The sequence below is a fragment of the Astyanax mexicanus genome, chromosome 6 (assembly GCF_023375975.1).
Source record: "Astyanax mexicanus isolate ESR-SI-001 chromosome 6, AstMex3_surface, whole genome shotgun sequence".
NCBI classification, from domain to species: domain Eukaryota; kingdom Metazoa; phylum Chordata; class Actinopteri; order Characiformes; family Acestrorhamphidae; genus Astyanax; species Astyanax mexicanus.
The window spans coordinates 38,856,284-38,878,619 of NC_064413.1; the positions used below are offsets into that span (position 1 = coordinate 38,856,284).

At 36.0% G+C, this 22,336-nt stretch overlaps 1 protein-coding gene across 1 annotated transcript; it reads right to left on the reverse strand.

Annotated features, from left to right (window-relative positions):
• Positions 1-15,458: 15,458 nt before the first annotated feature.
• On the reverse strand, positions 15,459-21,573 carry si:dkey-87o1.2 (uncharacterized protein LOC796684 homolog). Its single transcript, XM_015605945.3, has 5 exons — positions 21,448-21,573; positions 20,470-21,335; positions 16,131-16,185; positions 15,807-15,924; positions 15,459-15,662 (listed from the first exon to the last, which is right to left on the reverse strand). Exons 2-5 carry the CDS (start codon positions 20,764-20,766, stop codon positions 15,629-15,631), a joined length of 504 nt encoding a protein of 167 aa, XP_015461431.2. The 5' UTR covers positions 20,767-21,335; positions 21,448-21,573; the 3' UTR covers positions 15,459-15,628.
• Positions 21,574-22,336: the final 763 nt, after the last annotated feature.

Consider the following 22,336-nt stretch of genomic DNA (forward strand, 5'->3'; position numbering starts at 1 on the left):
AATAGAAATGCATGAACAATGTTTCTGGAGAGCCTAGTGAGTGACTCTAAAATAAAATACAATAATATATACATACATATATGTATGTATATATATAACCTATAGCTATACTAATATTTCATTTCAAAAACATGTTGCACATTGTTGTAGCATTTCTGAAATCATTTCAGGTTAGGTAGGCGATATATGCTACCGGAACTTAAACACCAGTAAAGTTATGTAAGTGTAACAGTGTTGTGATCCAGCAAACGGTCTTAAATGTGTTACATTTCAGTGGAGCAAATACATTTTGAGTGACTAAGAAAGTAAAGGAAGTAAAGAAAAATAGATACTAACTAACAAATGTTTTGTAGTAACACATGTTTTGTATATGTCCTAAATTCAAATGGCTCCGTATTACATATGTTTTGTCACTGTGATATTGTAGAACAAATTAGTCCAGATTGTAATTAATTGTAATAGTGGTTGATGCTGATTTTTCTTTGGAAAATGTTTTGTTTGGTTTTAGCAATGCTCAAACAATTATAAAAAATATATAAATAAAAATAATTGCATTATTAAATTATAATATTAATATTATTATGATATAAGCAATAATGTACATTTTCACTTTTTTAATAGCTTTTTGTTTTTATCAAAACTGTAGTTGTGTCTCCAAATAGATATGTGGCAGTTTACAGATAAAATTAACTATTTTTTACATGGCCCCTATTCATTTTTATAGGTACAGTAAGAGTCTCTCAATGGTCTGCTGCTACAGTGAATAAAACAATAAAAAGGTATGTAACAGTAGTTTCAGTGCTAGTGTTTGGCAGTGAGGGTAAAAGCTAGTCTTAAGTCTGTTTATAGCTGATGTGAAAGACATTAATCTGAAAAAAACTAAACGTATTTAAATGCTAATCTGATGAGTACAGTGTCGCTGTTTAAACCGCAGAGGTCGCTGTCTGACCACGCCGGCGAAAACATGGGTTACATGACCCGCTCAACCCGCTGCCCTAACAACCGGATAGCGTCCTTACTATCATTTACAGCCCACAGTAGAACACTCCGTGTCTTTATTTAACCTGGCTGTGTTTTAAATACTTTTTTACATTAATTTATTTATCCAAGAAGCTCTTAACTCCATAGGTGACATGTTTGCCCTTACAGAGCGGCGCTGTAAGAGCAGTCAAGTGCAGAGAGAGAGGGAGAGAAGAAAGGTAAAGCTTTACCTGAATCAGGATAAACTGAGATAAACTGGGCTGGATGATATTTGAACATGATTTATTGAACAGGTCATTCTTTCACTGTTCGTGTCACAGAAAGAAGAAGAAATAGAGGATAGCCTGGCTGAGCTGGAAAGGTGTGTTCTCCCTGTTTTGTGTCAACATCACTGTTTATGACTCTACTATACCAGGTTTAATCAGCTGAGAAAGTTTTCATAGTTTAGTAATACACAGTGTGTTGTGTTTCTAAGCTAAACCTTTTTTTTTTTTTACAAAATCTGTTTTTCAAATAATTTCAAATTAATTACAGGATATGAAAAAGTAAAAGTGTAAGATTTGGAATGTAATATCCTGATCAGTAGTTTATTGAGAGATCAAGAATAATTGTCATGATAAATTGGACACAAGCTGAATTTCAGAAACACAGTACTCCTCTGTACTTTTCATCAGGGTACCTAATTTATGACAGTTTACTGAAACTAAGCAAAACACAATTAAAACCACTGTGTTTGTATTAGTCACTTTAACATTTTTTAAATAAACCTATTTTTAAAATGTTGTTCCATTGTTTGAAATTGGCTTAATGTTTTTTATTTTACTGGCCCACTGACCTGCAGTACCATAATTCAGTTATTTATATAGTCTTTTTACAATCAGTCTGTTTATATATATGTTATGTGTTTTATTCTAGTTATGATGTGTAAGCAATGAATGTAAGCCTATATGTTATGCAATTATTTTTAATATATTGAGGTAGTTTCATGTCCATTACAAAGAAAGCTTCACAAATGACAGTTTCCAAGCAAAATAAAATAGTTAAGTAAAAATATATATATAAACTATAAAAAAAAAAATATATATATATATATATATATATATATATATATATATATATATATATATATATATATATATATATGATTATTAAACTCATTAGAATCAACAGTGGCTGTTCTAACCCCGTATATTTTAGAAACAACTCAGCAAGTTATAGAGTGTAATAAAAGTTACAGAACTTAAGGGGTTAAAATGCTAATTCATAGGCAGCATGTTACAAATCTCTTTATCTCTTTTTTTTAGCATCAGAAATGTCACACGGAAGGCAGAATTCGTAGAAACCATGCAGGCTGGTTCTTCCAGGGCTCTGATGTGGCAGGAGCATGCCTGTCAGAGAGAAGCTCAGCTGGCTCACACTGCGCGCACTCTGGTCGGTTATTAACTTTTAGAGAAGGAAGAGTTTCCTTATTGGTACCTTTGGCAGCGATTAATTTTGTTAAATATTTGATATGTGCAAATGTTCCTGAAGCTAAAAGATATCAGAGTGTATCTGTATCCCATTAGAGAATACATAATGAATACCCACCTGACCTCTGTCTTTTATCTCTCATGTTTCAACAGGTGCGTAGAGAGGCACTCCAGAGAGTCCTGGAGCAGGAGAGAGAGCTTTATAGTAAAGAGCTGAGCCAGAGGGGACTGGCCATATATCAACAGAGAATATAAATACCACCACATTGAATCTCCATAACATGTGGATCCATATCCTCCTCTTGTTTTACTACACTTCTCTCGTTGTCCTCTTTTACACATAAAGATAAAAGCATTATAAGAATAATCAGCCATGCAGTAGTATCCTTGTGCTATTCCTTAGTGTTTACATATAATACACAACATCTTAACAAGCCTGTAACTGTCTCTTGTTAGACAAATAAATACCAAATGGTTGTAATGGTCGTTAACATAAGCTTTAAGCTAAATGCAGCTTTAGGCAGTGTATGCCACAGTTATAGACCTGTAGATAAGTGGATGTAGATTTAGATAAGAGATATTTGTTACTTCATTATTAACTCTAAATTGCCCAATTCTAACTGTTTGGAGTTTGTTACAGGCCTTAAATGCAGAAATAGGTCTACAATAAAAAAAAAAGTTGACCAGACAAAACATTACATACAGTATATTGGGTTTACATTGTCTGCAATATCAAAGTAAATATAAGAAACACATTAATTCTCTATACTGTCCCATTTTTCTTTTAATAAATACAAAAATGTATGTAAGCTAAAAGCTAAGAGGAGTTTTAGGGGGAGTATGCCAGAGTTAGAAAGCTGGAGGCAAGTATATATAGAAGTAGACAAAATAATCTTTTCTCCTTTATTAGCTGTAGATTGAAAAAGAAAATGTGTCCCAATTTTTTTGGAATGTGTTGCAGGCCTGAAAAACAGGTATGGCTATATATTAAAAAAATAAATGATGTTTATCAACAAAACAAAACAACAAAAAAAAACATTACACAGCTTGAGTTAATTTTGTCTGCTTTCAAATAAAAGTCAAAGTAAATGTGAAAATTTATACTTTCCATGCTGCTGTCACACTTTTTTTAGAATAGATTTGGATTTTAGAATATAAATTATAGGGTTCACTCTGCCTTCAATTAAATAAAAATATAAAGCAAATGTAAGAAAACATACTGCATTTTTATTACCATTTTATAGTGTCTCAATTTTTTCTGATTTGTAGTTTAATTACTGAAAAATAACTGTGTCATGTGATCTGCCATCTGCTCAAAGGCTTCCTCATAATTCTTTTTGAATGTGGCAGGTATTTCTTGAAACAAGATACCATGTTTTGTCAGTGTTGGTGAGGTGTTCACAAATACAATACAATCCACTCGTCAGTTAAGAAGAGGGAGTTTCGTGTTTCTTTATTTGTGCTGTTGAACATGTGCCAAGTTTATTTGCAGGTAAATCCAGTAGGTTTACTGTTAATTGTTAGTTAATGCGCTGTGACACAGACACAATTTGTTGAGATTGCACATTATTAGGGTTTGGCCAAAAGATGACCATCTTAATCTCATTGAGCACTTGTATATAATACTAGTACTGTACTATACTAAAACAGCCTCAGTTTTTAATAGCATTAGTAGCACAGGATGTTGGAAACATTCTTTGAGATTCTGGTCCATGCTGACAGGACGACTTCTTAAGAACACTTTCATGCTGTGAATGTCCCAAAGGAGTGCAACTTGATTTTGATCCAGTGACTGAGAAGGCCATAAGATGGGTAATCCGTGGCCATGAAGACATTTAATCAATCAGTGAAAATGTAGTGATCATTAATTGGTATTTACAGGCCAAGAATGCGCCCAGAACACAGGCCTCACACCACTAAGCCACTCAGGGAGGAAGGGTTTATTAATTAATTAATACTGCTGTTGCCAAATCCTAAGGCAAGGCAAGGCAAGTTTATTTATATAGCATACACAACGGTCATTCAAAGTGCTTTACAAATTAGAAAATACACAGAGAAATCAAATTAAAAAAAAAAACATGTAAAAGATTAACAGTAAAAATGGAAATAAAAACTAAAATAAGAATAAAGCATGATTGATTAAAACATGATTAAAACAAAGAGAATTAAATTAAAAACATGTAAAAGAACAACAAGGAATTAATAAGAATAAAGCATGAATAAAACATAATATAAAAGTGCCGTTACAGAATAAAAGTGTGTGGAGCTGCAGTGTTTTAAGCTGAGCTGAAAGCCTGATCAAACATGTAGGTTTTCAGTCTGGATTTAAACATGTTTAGTGTTGGAGCTCTTCTAATGCTCTCTGTTAACTGGTTCCATTTAAGAGCAGCGTAGTAGCTAAACGCTGCCTCTCCGTGTTTAGTTTTTACTTTAGGAAGCTCTAACTGACCAGTTCCTGATGATCTGAGAGTTCTGCTCGGCTCATACTGCTGGAGCACATCAGATAAATATGCTGGTCCTGCACCATTAACACATTTATACACCAGTAACAGTACCTTAAAGTCTATTCTGTAACATACTGGTATCCAGTGCAGGGATTTAAGGATGGGGGTGATGTGCTCCATTCTTTTACTTCTAGTCAAAACTCTGGCTGCTGAATTCTGAATCAGCTGAAGCTGTTTGATGGTCTTTTTTGGGAGTCCAGTTAGGAGTCCATTACAGTAATCAATCCTACTAGAAATAAAGGCGTGGATGAGTTTCTCCAGGTCTGCTTTAGACAGTAAATCTCTGATCTTATTTATGTTCTTGAGGTGATAAAATGCTGATTTGGTGACTGCTTTGACATGACTGTTAAAAGTGAGATCAGAGTCCATTTGTACACCAAGATTACGCACTAGTTCTTTAGATTTCAGGCTTTTTGAATCCAGATAGGCAGCTAGTCTGTGCCTCTCATTACTATTCCCAAATAAAATAATCTCTGTTTTATCTTTATTTAATTGCAGAAAGTTCTGTCCCATCCATTTATTTATCTGCTCAAGGCATTTACACAGTGAGTCAATAGGACCATAGTTGTTTGGGCAGAGGGCCATGTAGATCTGAGTGTCATCTGCATAGCTGTGGTAAGATATCCCATAGTCACGCATGATTTCCCCCAGAGGAATCATATATAAATTAAATAAGAGTGGCCCAAGAATTGAACCCTGGGGTACACCACAGGTCACTGGCACAGTCTCAGAAACATTATTTTCCATTTCCACAAAGTATTTCCTTCCTTGAAGGTATGAACTGAACCATTTTAGGACAGTTCCAGAAATTCCAACCCGGTTCTCTAGTCTATCTATGAGAATGTTGTGGTCAATGGTATCAAAAGCAGCACTGAGATCAAGCAGTAGTAGAATAGACATTTTTCCTGAGTCTGTGTTTAAGCGAATGTCATTGATAACCTTAATTAGCGCAGTCTCAGTACTATGATTGGGCCGGAAACCTGACTGAAATTGGTCTAGACAGTTATTTATGGACAGGAAGTGCATAATTTGCTTGAAGACAATTTTTTCAATTATTTTTCCAATGAATGGTAGATTAGAGATTGGTCTGTAATTGTTCAATAAGTTTGTATCTAAATTTTTCTTTTTTAAGAGAGGCTTCACAACGGCTGTTTTTAATGCATTTGGGAAAACACCTGACATGAGTGAGGTATTTACAATTTGAAGAATGTCTTCTGATATTGAGTAAAAAACATTCTTTAAAAACTTGGTTGGTAATGTATCAAGACTGCAAGTGGATGATCTGAGGTGACTCACTGTATCAATTAAAACTTCTTCATTAATAGTGCTAAACTGGCAAATGTTGACTATGATGCTTTTGCATGGTTTTGGAGAGCACATGGGCTCCTTGGTGGATAGAGATGTACTGATGGCTTGTCTGATATTGTGGATTTTAGTATTAAAAAATTTAGCAAACTCATTACATCTCTCAGTTGAAACTAGCTCAGGGGTCATATATATAGGTGAGTTAGTTAGTCTGTCAACCACAGTGAAAAGAACTTTGCTATTGTTAATATTATTGTTAATAATGCTGGAGAAGTAGGTTTGTCTACATGTGCACATTATTTTATTGTAATCACACAATCTATCTTTAAAAATTTCTTTGTGAATGTGAAGCTTGGTTTTACGCCATCTGCGCTCAGCCTTTCTGCATTCTCTCTTTTGGAGCTGAACTGCAGCATCATTTCTCCATGGTGCTTTCTGCTTGCATGGCATGGTTTTAACTCTAACTGGTGCAATCTCATCTAAAACTCTAGCAGTTTTTGAGTTAAAACTATCCAGCAGAGTATCTACAGAGTCTGATGGTTTGCATGGTGCAGAGCACACTTTGCTCACAAAAAGTTCAGCTGTCATGTCATTTATCTGCCTTTTCTTGTACCTAATCTGTCTGGTTTCACTGTGTATTGAAGTCCACATTTCAAAGAAGACACAGTAGTGATCTGACAGTGCAACATCCTTAATAGAGGCTGATATGTTGAGACCCTTCGAAATAACCAAATCCAGGGTGTGACCATGACAGTGTGTGCTTCCAGTCACATGCTGAGAGAGTTCAAAAGAGTCAAATACATCATATAGTTCTCTGGCATAATTATCCTTGGGATTATCAATATGAATGTTAAAATCACCAGCAATAATAAAATGATCAAATTCAGTAGAAATAAAAGACAGCATATCTGTAAAATCATCAATAAAATCAGCATTGTACCTTGGAGGCCTGAAGACAATTATTAGTAATATTCTTGGTGTCCCTTTTAAAACTGCACCTAAATATTAAAAAGATGTGAAGTCACCAAGTGATAACTGCTTGCATTGGAAAGTATCATCAAACAGCATAGCTACACCTCCACCTTTCTTGCCGGTACGTGAGACATTTAAAAAGTTAAAGTTTGGTGGAGCCGACTCAATTAATACACTTTCAGCACTACAAGAATTTAACCATGTCTCTGTTAAAAACAGAAAATCAAGCCCATAATTTGTAATAAAATCATTAATTAGATAGGACTTGTTTGTAAGAGATCTGATATTTAGTAGAGCTAACTTAATAACCTGTGCATTTTGTTCCAAAGACTGTGGGTTACAATTTATATACTGCAAGTTGGATATATTCACATTATGTGACCTATACTCTCTGTTCTTTCTGCTTCTGATAAGAACTGGAATGGGGGAGATAACTGGCACACAGGGTCCGTACTTGTTTTGAAAACATGTACTGCTGACTTCACCATTGTAGCAGCACGGACCCAAAATATATCAGTTTGCTGGATTACTTGTGGCGGCCTCTTCCCTTATGGTGGAGGGAGGTGGGAGGGGCTCCTGCTGGTGAAGAAGTCGAGAGCGGAGCTGTCTGTCCGGTGGTTTAGGAGCTTGTCTCTTCTTTTTGGGTTGTGGGGGGAGTTTGTTTAATACTTTCTCATGTTCATGTTCACTGGGCTTCATTTTGGTCCCCTTTTCTAACTCCTTGATTGGGGAGTGTAGTGGTGGTGTGAATGGGGGTTGCTGTGTCCGTGAGGCAGTAGGTGACTGTGGAGGAGAATTTGTGCTGATTTTCCGCTGTACCTGAGGACTCGCTGACAAAGAAAGCGTCAGTCTTGTCCCCGCAGATACCAGCTTCTCCATGGTTGCTGGGAAGTTCAGGTGGGGTGATGATGGGGTGGAGATGGAGGATGATGATGATGAGGTGGAGATGGAGGATGGTGTGGAGTGTTCATGCAGTTGCGGTGTTTCCGGCAGCTGATACAGCAGAACATGGCTCCCGTCCGATAACTCCGCAGTCTCTGTGGGGGGAGGATGTTGTGTCTCTGTAGTGCAGACAGTGTCCTTGGGTGTTAAAGCTGACGTGTCTTCACCAGTGGGAACAGAGAAGTTGCACAGAGAAAAAATGAAGTTCTCTGACAGGAATTTGACTCCCCTCTTGTTGGTGTGCAGTCCATCTCTCCTGAAAAACTCTCTCTTCCCAAAAAACAGATTGAAATTGTCAATGAAGTTCAGTCCGTTTGACCTGCAGGTTTTCTGAAGCCATATGTTTAATGCCAACAGCCTAGAGAACATATTGCAGCCTCTTGCAGGTAGAGGACCACTAATGAATGTCTGAATGTTGAACTTGCGCAGTGTGGTAAAAAGATCATTAAAGTCCCTTTTTAACACCTCAGACTCCTCTTTCCTTGTCTCGTTCTTTCCAACATGAACAATGATCCGTTTCACTGTTCTGTATTCAGCCAGTAGTGCTGGAAGCTTCTCATTCAGTTCAGAAACGGTGATGTTTGGCTCACATCGAACAATGAGTTTCTGATTATTGTTCATGCCATGAACAGAGTCATCCCCCAAAACAAGGGTGTCTGCTGTGGCCACAGCCTGGAGCCCTGTGGCTCTCCTGGGGTGTTTTGAATGGCTGAATCTTCTGGTTCTTTCTGTATCATACTAACACTAACCCTAATCTGTGTGCCGTAGCAGAAATCAGTTGTAATTCAAGTCGAGATTGTCATTCCACCTGAGTACACAGTGGAAACAGTGGAAAGAATCATGTTCCTCCAGGATCATGGTGCAACATAAAATGTACAGTACACTGACTTTCATCATCTTAACCCAGTCTGGCCATTCTCTGTTTGTCTCTTTCATCCCCAGGTGTTTAAGTTGGGTGTTTTTCTTTATTTCATCATTCTGAGTAAACTCTCATTCTGACACAGTACCAAATATACCAAATGACCAATATGATCCTATATAAATTCAGTTATATGCAAAAGTACACATCTTCACTGCCCGTCAATGCATCAGATTATATATGCAAATGGAAACACAAGGTCAAAATTCAAAAAGTCAAAAGTAATCAGAAAGGTTACAAAATAAACAATAATAAAAAAAAATACTTTGACAGACACCAAAAATGCAAAAGGCTTTTATAGTTATCATAAATGTGTGAAATGTTTTTACATCTATCATGTTGAACAGAAAAAATGCTATTTTGCCAGAGGGAAAAATGGCTAATTAAAAGGCAAACACTACCGTGGAAAAATGTAAATGCATTCCACAAAATGCATTGCTTTTCCTCACTAACAAGCAGAATACATGCCAAAATGAAATTCAAAACCATTATTACTTTACATTTCACTGCACTTTATCTCTTTATCGAAAAAACAATAATTTGCATTTTCAAAACCAAATGCTGAATTTGTGACAGAATTGAATACAATACACCTTAAATGTAATTAAGGAACAACTGTTTTTATTGCTTTTCACCATAAGGTACTTCAAACATAAATGCCCCCTCAAAGTGTAATGCTCCCAAGATTGCTTTTAAACACTGATGTGAGAAAAATGTGCCACAATGAGAAGTGAAAGCCCCATTACACTGATTTAATGTCACCTAATATCTTAAAAGAAAAATGATGTGTGTAGATTTGTGTTTAAAAAAAAATTAACAGTGTATTGGTGTCAGAATTGCACACAAGGCTCCTTAAAATGCAATCAGCTCAACAGCATTGTGGACTGTTGGATCCCACTTCTGAACTGGGCAGGGCTGAGAAACCAGTCAGAAGCGAGAACTCAAAGCTGTACTTTAAACTGGAGAAAATGTCTTTCATGACAGGATAAAAGAGGAAATAAACACAATTTTTTAAACTAATAAGCACATCAGACGACTACGGTACGTACACTGCTGGTGCGGACCTCGCCGGGTGTAAAAGCTATCCAATCACTGGTCTGTGTGGGGTGGTGTGGGTGTGTTCGATTCATTTTTTACATGACACTTTCCTTTATTGAGTTATTTCTGACTGGTGTCTCAGCCCAGCCCCAAGTTCAGTAGTGGGTTCTGATTGGACAGTGATTACATTTCTTTTGGGCACGAATACCATGCTGCTTTTAGACGAAATGCAATCCTGTGAAATTTGTGATATGCTTTTGAACATTCGCAGCACCACACAGTGAAATACAATGCCATTTATTGCATTTTAAGGTTTGTGCAATTCTGACACAAATTCAGCATTTCTTATTTATAATTTTTCAATACAAATCCACAGACACATTTTTTTGTTGACAACCCTATTTTTTTATTTTTTGGTGTGTATCATTAATCATAATAAAAACATACTTTGAGCAGTTCTGTCTAAATGACTCAAGAAGAAGCATTTCCAAATGGTCAAGAAGTTGGCTGTATAAATGATCTGTACAAGGCCTGCTGAAATAGACAGTGATGCAGAAAAAGGCTGAGAAAAGAAGGCAGTGATTAGCTGTGTTTTAAAGCACATTAATATGCTTCTATAAATGTATCTTTTCACCTACACCTGTTTTTGGAAATTTGGAGATATTGAAAAGTTAGAATGCAGGACTACTGAAGCATTGTGACATATGTTCTCAGTCTAAGAAAACAATACAGTTCTGGATGTTTACTCTGGATCTTCTAGTTCTTCCAGTTCAAGTGAATCTGATCTTTTACAAAGTCAACACCCAACTGCCTGTCTGGAGCGCCACCATCTAGCAGGTTTTACCAACCCAAATCAAACACACCTTATTCAGCTATTAGGACTTCTGAAGGCAGTCAGATTATCATAGAACTACGGATCACTGCTTTAGTTTAGACACTTTTATTCAAGTTAGCAATAATGAAATACTGTCATTTTCAAATGTAACTTTCTCAACCTGCTTAAAATGTTGTTGGTGATTTTTGAAATTGACTTTTGTATATAACCATTTCACAAGAAAGTTCTGGTAATAGTCCACCCAGAGTGAGTTTGTTTTATTAGAAGTACTGCTGCAGTGTTGTTATATTTAAGGTGGAACAGACAATTCCTCTCTACCACAATGTGAAGTAAAAGTCAAACAAACAAACAAACAATTACAATGCTAAGGTCCTACAACTTGTCCCCAGTCAGCTAAATTTGATCACCTTATAATATAAACAGACGTGTAAAATCCTATATATTATATTTATTTAGCAATTAAATGCTTCATTTGGCAGCTTTAAGCCACATCAGCAAATCTTATAGAGTGCCCCTACAAACTACAATGTAAATATTGCATTTAAGTACATATAGGATGAGTCATACTGTCAAATATATATTGCTAGTAAGTCAGATATGGTTGTCTGCAATAGGGGAGCCCCCCAGGGGACAAATCTGGCCCCATTCCTCTTCTCTCTTTACACTGCAGATTTCCTTCTCAACATGTCACCTTCACTGATGACACAGCTATGGCAGGTGCAGAGAGCTGGTACCGGACTTTGTAGTCTGGTGCCAACAAAAAACAATTAACTTAACTAGTCAGACAACATAAGTGCTGCTTACAGGAGGAGACTGAGATCTTTTGGAGTGCAGGGATCACTCCTCAAGACTTTTCTCAACCGCGTGTTGGCATGAATCATTTTCTCATGGTGTGTATGCTGGGGGAGCAGCATACCAGCTGCAGAAAAGAAGAGGCTTGGTAAACTGATCAAGGTGGCCAGCTCTCTCTTAGGGTGCCCACTCAACCCAGTAGAGATGGTTGTAGAGAGAAGGATGATGGCTATACTGTCATCCATGATTGACCACAACACCCAAACCATGAAGGACACTTTGACTCCACTGGAAAGAGAGCTCCTTCAGTGACTGGCTGCTTAATCCAAAGTGTCTGAAGGAGAGGCATCGCAAATCCTTCCTACCTGCTGCTGTCAGACCCAGCTCTGCTCCCAGTACAACCAGCACTGCTCCCAGTAGACCAGACACACATACTGTGCACTCGTACCTACACACTATACACTTGCTAGATGCAGAACTCATTTCTACATATACATTTCTACATTTCTAATATACCTCATAATGTGCAATACATAAATGTGCAATACAGATTTTTTTAACATGCAATTGATGTAAATGTTCTGCAGATACAGCTCTGAAAAAATAAGAGACCACAAAATGATGAGCTTCTTTGATTTTACCAAATTGAAAACCTCAGGAACAAAATAAAGAGATGGATGATCACAACCATCAAACCAAACTGAAGTGCTTAAAAAGTTATCCAAAAGCAGTGTGTAAGACTGCTGGAGGAGAACATGCCAGGATGCATGAAAATTGTGATGAAAAACCAGGATTATTCCACCAAATACTGATTTCTGAACTCTTAAAACTTTATGAATATGAACTTGTTTTCTTGGCATTATTTGAGGTCTGAAAGCTCTGCATATTTTTTGTTATTTCAGCCGTTTTTCAATTTCTGCAAATACTCTAAATGCTCTAAATTACAATATTTTTATTTGGAATTTGGGAGAAATGTCTGTAGTTTATAGAATAAAACAATAATGTTAATTTTACTCAAACATATACCTATAAATAGCAAAATCAGAAACTGAAGTGGTCTCATTTTTGTTCCGTATTTGATTATTCACATTTTTCTTATTTCTTATAGTTTATATTGTTAATAGTTTTCTCTGCTTCAAAGTGCTTTGCTATCACTTTGCTGCTGTAACACTGTAAATTTCCATGGGAGAATTGGGACTTATAAAGGATTATCCGATCTCATTTGCTATAGTAAGCAATATAGGCAGAATATTTATTATTTTTTTAATGCATATTTAGTTAATTTTCAATTAATTCAGTGTAAGTTATTTTCCATTACAGTACAATTGTAAAAGCAAAACACCAAAATTCAGGCCTAAAGTCAGGCTGACCTTGTGGGAGTTTTAACTTTTGCAAAGCTTTAGAAAGCCCTGTACAGTATATGGAATAGCATATGGACCTCAGCAGCAGTGGCTTTATGTAGACTTTACAGACAGTTACAATCAGTGTGTACAAAGGTGTTAACGACGGTGACTAACCACACAACTGCACTTGATGCATGACAAATTCTGTTTGTATAAAGACATCTGGCTACCATGTACATGCAGACACACTGTCTACCACTAAACCTACACAAGTGTGCTATAATATCTAAGCAGACTGTCTAAACGGCTTATTTTTCTGTATAAGTAGTCTAGGTATTGATTTAACTGCAAAATTGGAAGATAAATAACCCACAATTATCTTTCTCCTGGACAACTACTGTATCTTCATGCAGACATTTGATTCAACTATATGCTGTGTTTAAATGATGTAAACTGGGACATAATGTTTGTACCAAATGTAAACTGGAGTTTAACTGTATGTCTAGACGATTATTTATTATATGAGATGTGAGGTATACCACAACCTTTTCCATCTGTTTTTTAAACTCACGTATGAATAATATGTTTATGTAATTTCACTTGAGTGCTTAGCGAACTAATATCAAGGGCTTAAGTGTGGCAAACAGTATTATATGTAATTGTAAGAAGCTGCTTCACTCTTGAACACTCTTTATTTTAGCACTCTAACACTCCTCACATCTCACATCCTATCACTGTGTCCTCTGTGTCCTCCAGCTCATATAACAGCATTCACAATGAAAAAAAAGGCTGATTTGTTTGCAGATCATACCAACAGCAGGATGGAGCCTTGCCCTATCCTGCTGAGCGCACGACTCTGCAGTTCAGTGGAAGAGCAGAGGCCTGCATATATACCACATAATGAAAAACAGTGTTGGGGTAACCTAGTACTAAGCAGCACATAACAGTACTCTGATTTTTTTTTCTGTAATGAAGTAATGTAAAACATTTCAGTTAAATATTCTGTAATCACATTACAGTTATTAACTTAGTAAAAATAATAAAAAGGAGGATGAGGCTGGCAGTATAAACCAAATTAGGTATTTTCATTATTTAAAATATGCTGAACGCAAAGTTAAAGTGTAAAGTGTATGTAACGTCCAAGCCAAAACCAATGTTCAACCTGACGTTAGTGGTCAGTTGGGTAAAAAAACTTGTGGCTAAAGACTCTGGCCCAGCTGGATTTTTATTCAGTGTCATGACTCAGGGTAACTCAGGGAGAAATTAGGAGAATTGTTGCATGATACATCGAAGAGGAAAGGATCCCACTGCCTTCTGTCTATATTTATTTGTGTTTATTTACTTTCCATATTTGTATTACTGTACTGAGAACAGTAATCCCATTATAATTTTATTAAGTGATGAGTAATGAATAATATATTTAATGAGGTTTAGCTTGAGGGCAGTTTTTATTGCACCAGTATTGTATTGTACATGTATTCAGGCCCGTTACAACAAGAAATTCAAACCAAGCAATTGCCTGGGGCCCCAAATATAGTAATTAAAACATTACTATGTGTAAAGTATGTGCAACATCTGTAAGCAGTATTTGCACTGTCAAATATAACAGTGTTATAAAGTGTGGGTTAAGTGTTGCACAATATGTCTGCGTTGTGGTTCCTGAAGACTGTGGGTGAGGTGTTTTTTGTTTTTTTGGGGTGGGGGGTGAGAGTGGGTTTGGTTTGGTGGCGATGGTGATGGTCCTGATTCTCATGTACAGTAATGTTGTACATTAACAACATAGGAACTAATAAAACACCAGAGATAAGAGCACACATGCTTCTAAAAATAAAGTGCCACAAAGTTTTTTTTTTAAAGTAATGCATTAGAAGACCCACGTTTGCTTCAATAAAGAACCATGTTTGTAAAACAGACATAAAAGCATTTAAATGTTAAAGTAAAGTTTATCCACTAATTTCTTCCATAAAAAAATTGTTTTCTTAACAGAACCGTTAAGTTCTGTTAAGTATTTTGTTGAGTATTTATGCTGAAACAAAGATAAAACCATGGAGATAAACAACATTAAAACCACATCTTCATGAATTTACTCTTTTTTCCTTGATATATCTAGGAGTGTGGTTTACACATGCAAGAAATTTCAAAGATATATTATGTTATATTATATCTTCTTTATTAGAAGAACAAAAATCGTTACACTGTTATACAAAATGTATGACCTAAAATGACTTTTCCAACTGTTAACAACTTGTAAATTGTCCTTTGTTCCCTGAGAAGGTTATCAAAGGTTTTATATGGATAAAAAATCCATGGAGACCAGTCATAAAAAGCAAAAACAAAACAGACAAAAAAAAACATAGGTGTCCTTATTTCCTCTATTACTTTATTGTTGTTAGTAGTTAAATTTTTTTTCAGTGTGAACAAGAGTCAGAAAAAAAACATCACTTTTATGAAAAAGAAAAGCTGTACAAAAAATACACAGTGTTAACAAAGGTTTCTTTCCTGAGTTTTCCGCCCTTTCTTGTCATAAGTTACTGGGGAGGCTTATTTTCCGCACACAACTTCCTGCACAGACACAGACACGACACAAGACACAACATTACAAAAACATTTTCAACCAAATGCATACAAATCTCGATATCATATCAATTAGAAATCAGACATGCATAACAGAACTGTGCTGTAAAACAGTAAAAGAGCATTACTCACTTTCCCTCCTGCTTATTCTCATCCACAAACTTACAGAGCTGGGCATCTCTATCAAAAATCTGTTTCTGCAAAGTTTTGACCTCTTCTTGAAACTTTTGCTCCTCGTTACTGTGATCCACTATAAAGAGACAGAATAAGAGAGAAAAAGAGAGAGAGATCACAGATCAAAAGGTTAGAATTAATGGATATGTCATAGCGTCATAAGGCACTGTAATATTGCGCAAGACCAGGCTTAATCTAGGAAGAAGACGATCAATAATGGAACAGGCCAGCGTTTTCCTACATGCTGTATCTGTAGCACTGAAAAACAAACCAATGCATTACCTTTTAGCTTCTGGAGTGCTGCAGTAGATTCTATTTTCTTCTTCTCAGAGTCTGCCTACAGAGAATTAACAGATATGTAGGAGAACATTGGTTAGAAGGGAAAATATTCATTTGTAGGTTAACTGAACTATTGTGCATTATTTACAAGAGTATTTGCATATTCAAACTCTGCATGCTTCCAGATAATTATGCAGCATCTCCAAAAACAGTCTGGTCTATTCATTCAGCTTTTTACAGATATCTCTGTGGCAGCCTAAAAACCTCTTAGTCTGGAGAGAAGGCCAAGTCATACAATTCTTAACTACAGCTGATACTTTGCATTTTATTGATTGCACTTTCTCTCCTAACTAGCGCTGTGCAATATGGCAAAATATAACATGATCCTGAAACGAATCCTAATAAAATAATATTTAGTTTAGCTAAAGATAGTAAACGTGGACGCTGTGGTTCCATTACCTTCCGCTCTATAAAAAAATAAGCCAAACTCTCAGTAAACACTAGGGGAGGAGCCAGACACATCTTCTCATTTACTGCACTTGAATGATGCAGGTGCTACAGATTGTCTCTTTTAGCTAAGACTATTAATCTATCTAAAAAACTATTTAATTTGTTAAATAACATTTAACTAAAACTGATTTCTAGGGGAAAATCCTGTAATCTTTACAGTTACTGGGTAAAACAGACAGATAGGCCTGTTACAGTAATTGTTATTGACTTATCATACAATATATGGACATAGATGTTGATCATACTGCGTATATTGTCTATACTGTAGGTGTTTGTTTCCATATGAATGAACATAACCAATATTTTAGACAATCCTGTAGCCGGCAGAAATATAACTTATCAATAAGCTCATGTTAGTTTGTTCTACTTGTTGTTGTTACTTATGTACATCACTTGTAGCTAATGTTACTTTGCACTTTTTGTTTTGGATTTAAATATTTGATCAACAATAATAAGTGTAATTTTTGTCAGCAATTCCTAAACATCTATTTTATTGTTGATGCATTTAAATTATTGAAATGCTATTTAATTTTGGACACACAAACATTACCATAATCCAATATCTGTACATTCTTAATGATTAAACGTTCATATAATTGAAATAATTGAACATTTTCTCTTTACAGTTATAATTACAATTAATATAAAGTTTTTTATATATGTGTGCATACAACATTTTTCTACAAGCTGCTCAAGTTAGATTAGTGTTTAAATTCTCATGTACCTATAAAACTATATTGCCACATTTAAAAAAAGTGATCAAAATAAAAAAGTAAATGATAAAACTACCTTCTATACATTTTTACACACTAGCTGTATAGGCAATAATAACAATCATAGTCATAATGCACAGTCCTATTGCTGATGTCACGCCCCTCAACTCTCCTACAATCCCAGTGTTTAGAAACACACACAACCTTGTACACATAAACTTCAGTGCTGCAGAGGGCATCTACTATGGAGTCTAGTTTCAGCTCCAGTATTTATTTCACACCGGTACAATGTTGTCTCTCACACGACATGAAGCCACTATTCATCCTGGTGCTGAGTAATGATTCAGTGGGGGTTTAGAAGTCTCCCCAGAGATGTTCTTTATATACAGTGAACACAAGCAAAGGCAAACACTAAAGAGGAAGAGAATGCCTTCTTACTGACTGAACGTCAGCACGCATGCAAATAAAGAGCTGCCTACATGCAAATTAGGTGTGACACCAACAGAAAAGAGTAAATGTACAGTATGTTCTAGTGCTTGTTGCTGTGGTTTTCAAGTTTACTGCAGCTGAGATGAGTTCAAATGCCATAAATGCTATCTGATATAGTTGAGCTGTGTTAATAGTTAACTGCAATTGATGGTCAAGTGCTCACCGCTTGCTGGAACTAATGATTAAGACTAAAAGACTACAAGGTTAAGACTAAAACTTTAAGGACTTTAAGCAATTTTAGTTATAAATAACAGCTTAGAAGTCATTTTAAATGGCACACTGATTTGTAATAGGGAGACATCTCAGTCACTGACACTTTCAGTCACTGACACTCTTGGTCTGGAATGCTGTTTCCTCATGCCAGAACTGTGTGATGGCGCATAATATGTGCAAAAACCTATAGTATTACTCTACTTTGTCAGTCAGTATGCTTATTTCATCTGCACTTGTTAAGAAATGTATGTGAAGCAGACCATAAAGAATAATGTGTAATGTGTATTAAGAAAAGTGGCATATAAGTGAATTGCAATCATATACTCATAGTGCCAATTCTGACAACCCTGCATCAATACAACTGGTGCCTTAAGCCAAATAGTTGAGCAGTCAAAACATGATTACCACTAATTAATTTAATTAATAAATTAAAAAATATTTTTACATTAGATAGTGTGATAAATTAATGCATTAAATTTTTTTGTGATTTTAGTCCCGTCCAAATGCAAACGTCAGTAATTTTTACAGACTGTGTACTCACATATGCATAATGTTCTAACCTTTACCTTCTGTAAAACATCTCTGAGAATTTGGAAAAGCGCTATATAAATAAAATGTATTATTATTATTATTATTATTATTATTATTATTATAACAAGCCAAAAACAAATAAATAACATTAAATAAATAAAATAGGATGATAATCATTTGGAGGAGCACCAGTTTAAATCCCAGAGTCCGAGAGAGGAAAATTGCCCTCAATTGAGGCTGGGGTGCTACGGTTTCTCTGAGCGTGCTGGAAGCCAAGGATTACTCCACATGTTTTGGACGAGGAATGTGCACCTCTTCACCCTTCTAGTGTTGGTGGAATTACTAGTGATCGGTGAGTTCAAATGATTGAAAATTGGTAAAGTAAGTGAGTAATTAAAAACAAGAAAGTAAGTAAAATAAATAAGGAAAATCTATCACAGTGTTGAAATGGTTCACTAAATCACCATCACTTACATTCAGGCCTTGAGACTGTTTTGTAGGATGGTGTTTATCCTTAGAGGCCTTTATCAAGATGCTTGGACTATAAACATGGGCCAAAAACTCCTGGGCCACAAAGCCATCTGACTGACATGCTCATAACATCTCAGTACGGCCAAAAACGCCCTTTATACACAACTTAAACTGACAGGCCAGAATCTGTTTTTCTCTCTTTCACTTATTTTTTCTCATTCACCTTTTCAGACAAACAATTCTCTGATGTATGAAGAATGATACATTCTGGAGAAGGACATGGTGATTTTATGTTCACCCATGAATGTTGTGCTACATCATAATCTTTAAAATATATCTAAAAATATATACAGGTCTAGTTTTGTAAGAAAAAATGCTTTGCTGTTAAGATAAAATTTCAGAATGTCTTTTAACTGGATCATGACCAAAGCTTCTCGACTTCCTGTTAGTTATTGAAAATATTTTAATCTCGACTAAAGATTTTGTTGTCCATATGAGAGAAGAGTACAAGTAAGGCATTCCACCCCAAGAACGATGGTAGCGTTGTACTCTGTATTTGGTTTTAATGTTTCAACCTGTATGTTGAATTCTGACCCTGTATTGATTTCCATCCATCGTCAGTACCCGCTTTATCCGTCAGGGTTAAAGCGGAGCACTGCGTAATGAAAACTGAAAATTGTTTACCCTCATACAAATCACTGCTTTCAGTAGAAGGAAGTGAAAAATGGAAAAAAGCCTTACAAAGTTCAGCCGAAGGCATAGTTACATAATAAAAAGAGACTGGACTTGATTACAGTAAGTCATCTAGGGCAAAAAGTTCTTATTTTGAAGAAAACAGAATTATGATTTGTAAATTATATCTCAAGCAAAGCTAAAATAGCTCTGCCTATCCATGCTCCCTCTTACAATATCATATAATACAATGAGTAACTTTTTTGTCTACTTTTGTTTGTTCTCATTCTTTATATTTCCAATTGCTGCTTATGTCTTTATAAGCTGTATCTTTATAGATATAATTTATAGATACACACCTCGCCCTAGACATTCTTTAGGTTCAGGGTCATTAGTGCAGTTGTTCATCACAGAGAGACAGATTGTGTGTATGCGTGTTTGTGTGTTGCATGTTGTGTGCAACACCTGCAGCAATGCCACTAGCCTGTAATTAAGTAATTAAATACTTTGTGTTTTGTAAATTGGGTTTAATTAGCTTTCTGTAAGCTTACTTAACTTTACATCCTAAAGTAGGGAGAGTGTTTCATTTGTGCTAGAAGAAAAATAAGCAGCATTTTAAACTTTTAGAATAGAACACAAACTCACACTTACTTATGAACAACACAGGTCTAAACAAAGTAGAACACCAAAGGCCACTGACCTACACTATATTCATCATTCATTATGATTACATGACAGTATACCTTCTGTTTCTGGCAGGTGCCCAGTCCCTTCTCTGTGTCTTCTTTGGTCTTCTTCAGCTCAGTCTTCTTCTTTACCAGCTCATCCTTCTCTTTTTTGAAAGGCGCCAGCTGATCGTTTATCTGCTGAATCTTCAACTTGACTTGAACTATTTCGTCCTCCTTTACTCTCACTTGCTCAGTGGTTAAATCTATTTGCGACCTTAAGTTACGGATGTTTATCTCCTGCTGAAAGGCCTGGTAGGCCACAGCAACCAGAACACATACTGCCAAGAAAACCAGCCCCAAGACAGCCCTCATCCTGCATGAGAGAAGGGGAAGGGAGAAAAACGACAGTTCCCGAGAGGTGATGAAGGCAGTTGGGCTGAGAAAGAGCAGGTGAATAGTGCCTCTTCTGGGTCTTTAAGTCTCTGGGTCTCTCCTAAGGTGGAACAGTCACTGGCCTCTCATGGTGACAGCAACTGTGTGCTGTTTCTGACTGCACTCTCTCTCTCTCTCTCTCTCTCTTTCTCTCCCTCTTCCTCCACCCTCCCTCTCTCTCCCTCCCAACACCTCCACACCAGGAGCCTGCCTTACCTGTCTGACTGGATACTTAGTTGACAGAGAAACAGCAAACGACAGACCAGCAACAAAAAAGATGAAGACAATGCCAAACCGCTTTAACTACTTTTTCACCTGCATCATTCCACAACACACCCTTTCATTGTCTATTCTTCTCCCTCTATAAGACCAGTATATGCCATTTAACACACCCCTCCACACACACACACACAGGAGGTGAACATGAAGAACAGGTTATGAAGAAGGTGAATCAGTGAACAGAGGTAAGGGCTGGGCAGGATGGACCAGGATGCAATTGTTTGAATTGGCTAAAAAGGAAAAAGAAGACAGGTGCATAAGCCACCCACTCTGCAATCCAGCCCAATGAATTAAGTAAGCCACAGGTTTTCCACTTTATGAAATAAATATCATATCACTCACCTCACCTGCTGCGAGGCAATTTAAATGGCCGCTCGTGAGCAGAAGAGGAAATTATTTTATCCATCGAAGAGCGGTTAAACCAGAAAAGCCATTTCCTGAAACATCTTCTTCCTGGGCTATAAAGTGTAAGCTCAACGCGCACTGTCTGTTTTTCCACCCGTATACAGCAGAGCCCCGCCCTCCTGCGCCAGGATTGGCTAGAAGGCCACGCTCTAATGTGAGCAAACCTGTGGAAGCACATTTCCACTATTAAACATACATAAATAATAGAGATTAAATACATATAATAACAGTTAAATACGTATCCCGCATATTTCTTTCTTATTATGCCCCTACATACAGACACACACATCGCACACATAATAACTAATAATAAATAAATAATAAATAAAAAAGGTATTTCACATGTAAATTTGTACATTTTACATATTTTGGTTATATATGTATATAGTTTATATGAATATTTATTTTATTTGTTTATGTTATTTAAGATCTTTGCTTTAGTTGTATGTTTATATATTCTTATTTTGTATATTCTCTTTTATATTGTATATCGTTTTTCACTGCAAGCTGTACCACGTATGACTATGTACATGACAAATGAACTCTACTCTGACTTTAGCCATTATTTAAATCATTATTTTGACTACATCCATTTTTTAGACATTCTGTTTTTTTTTTTTTTGTGGTATTTCAAAAAATGTCTTGGAGCCACAAAATAATATGACAGCAGTGCATTTAATAATAATAACATTTTTTTTTTATTTTAATTGGCGATAATTTAGGTGTGTTTTTTATAGGTATCAATTCACTTAATAATGTTTAAAAAATAATAATTGGTGATTTTTATTTTTATTTTAAGTGGGGGGAATTCAACTGGCTTTTAATT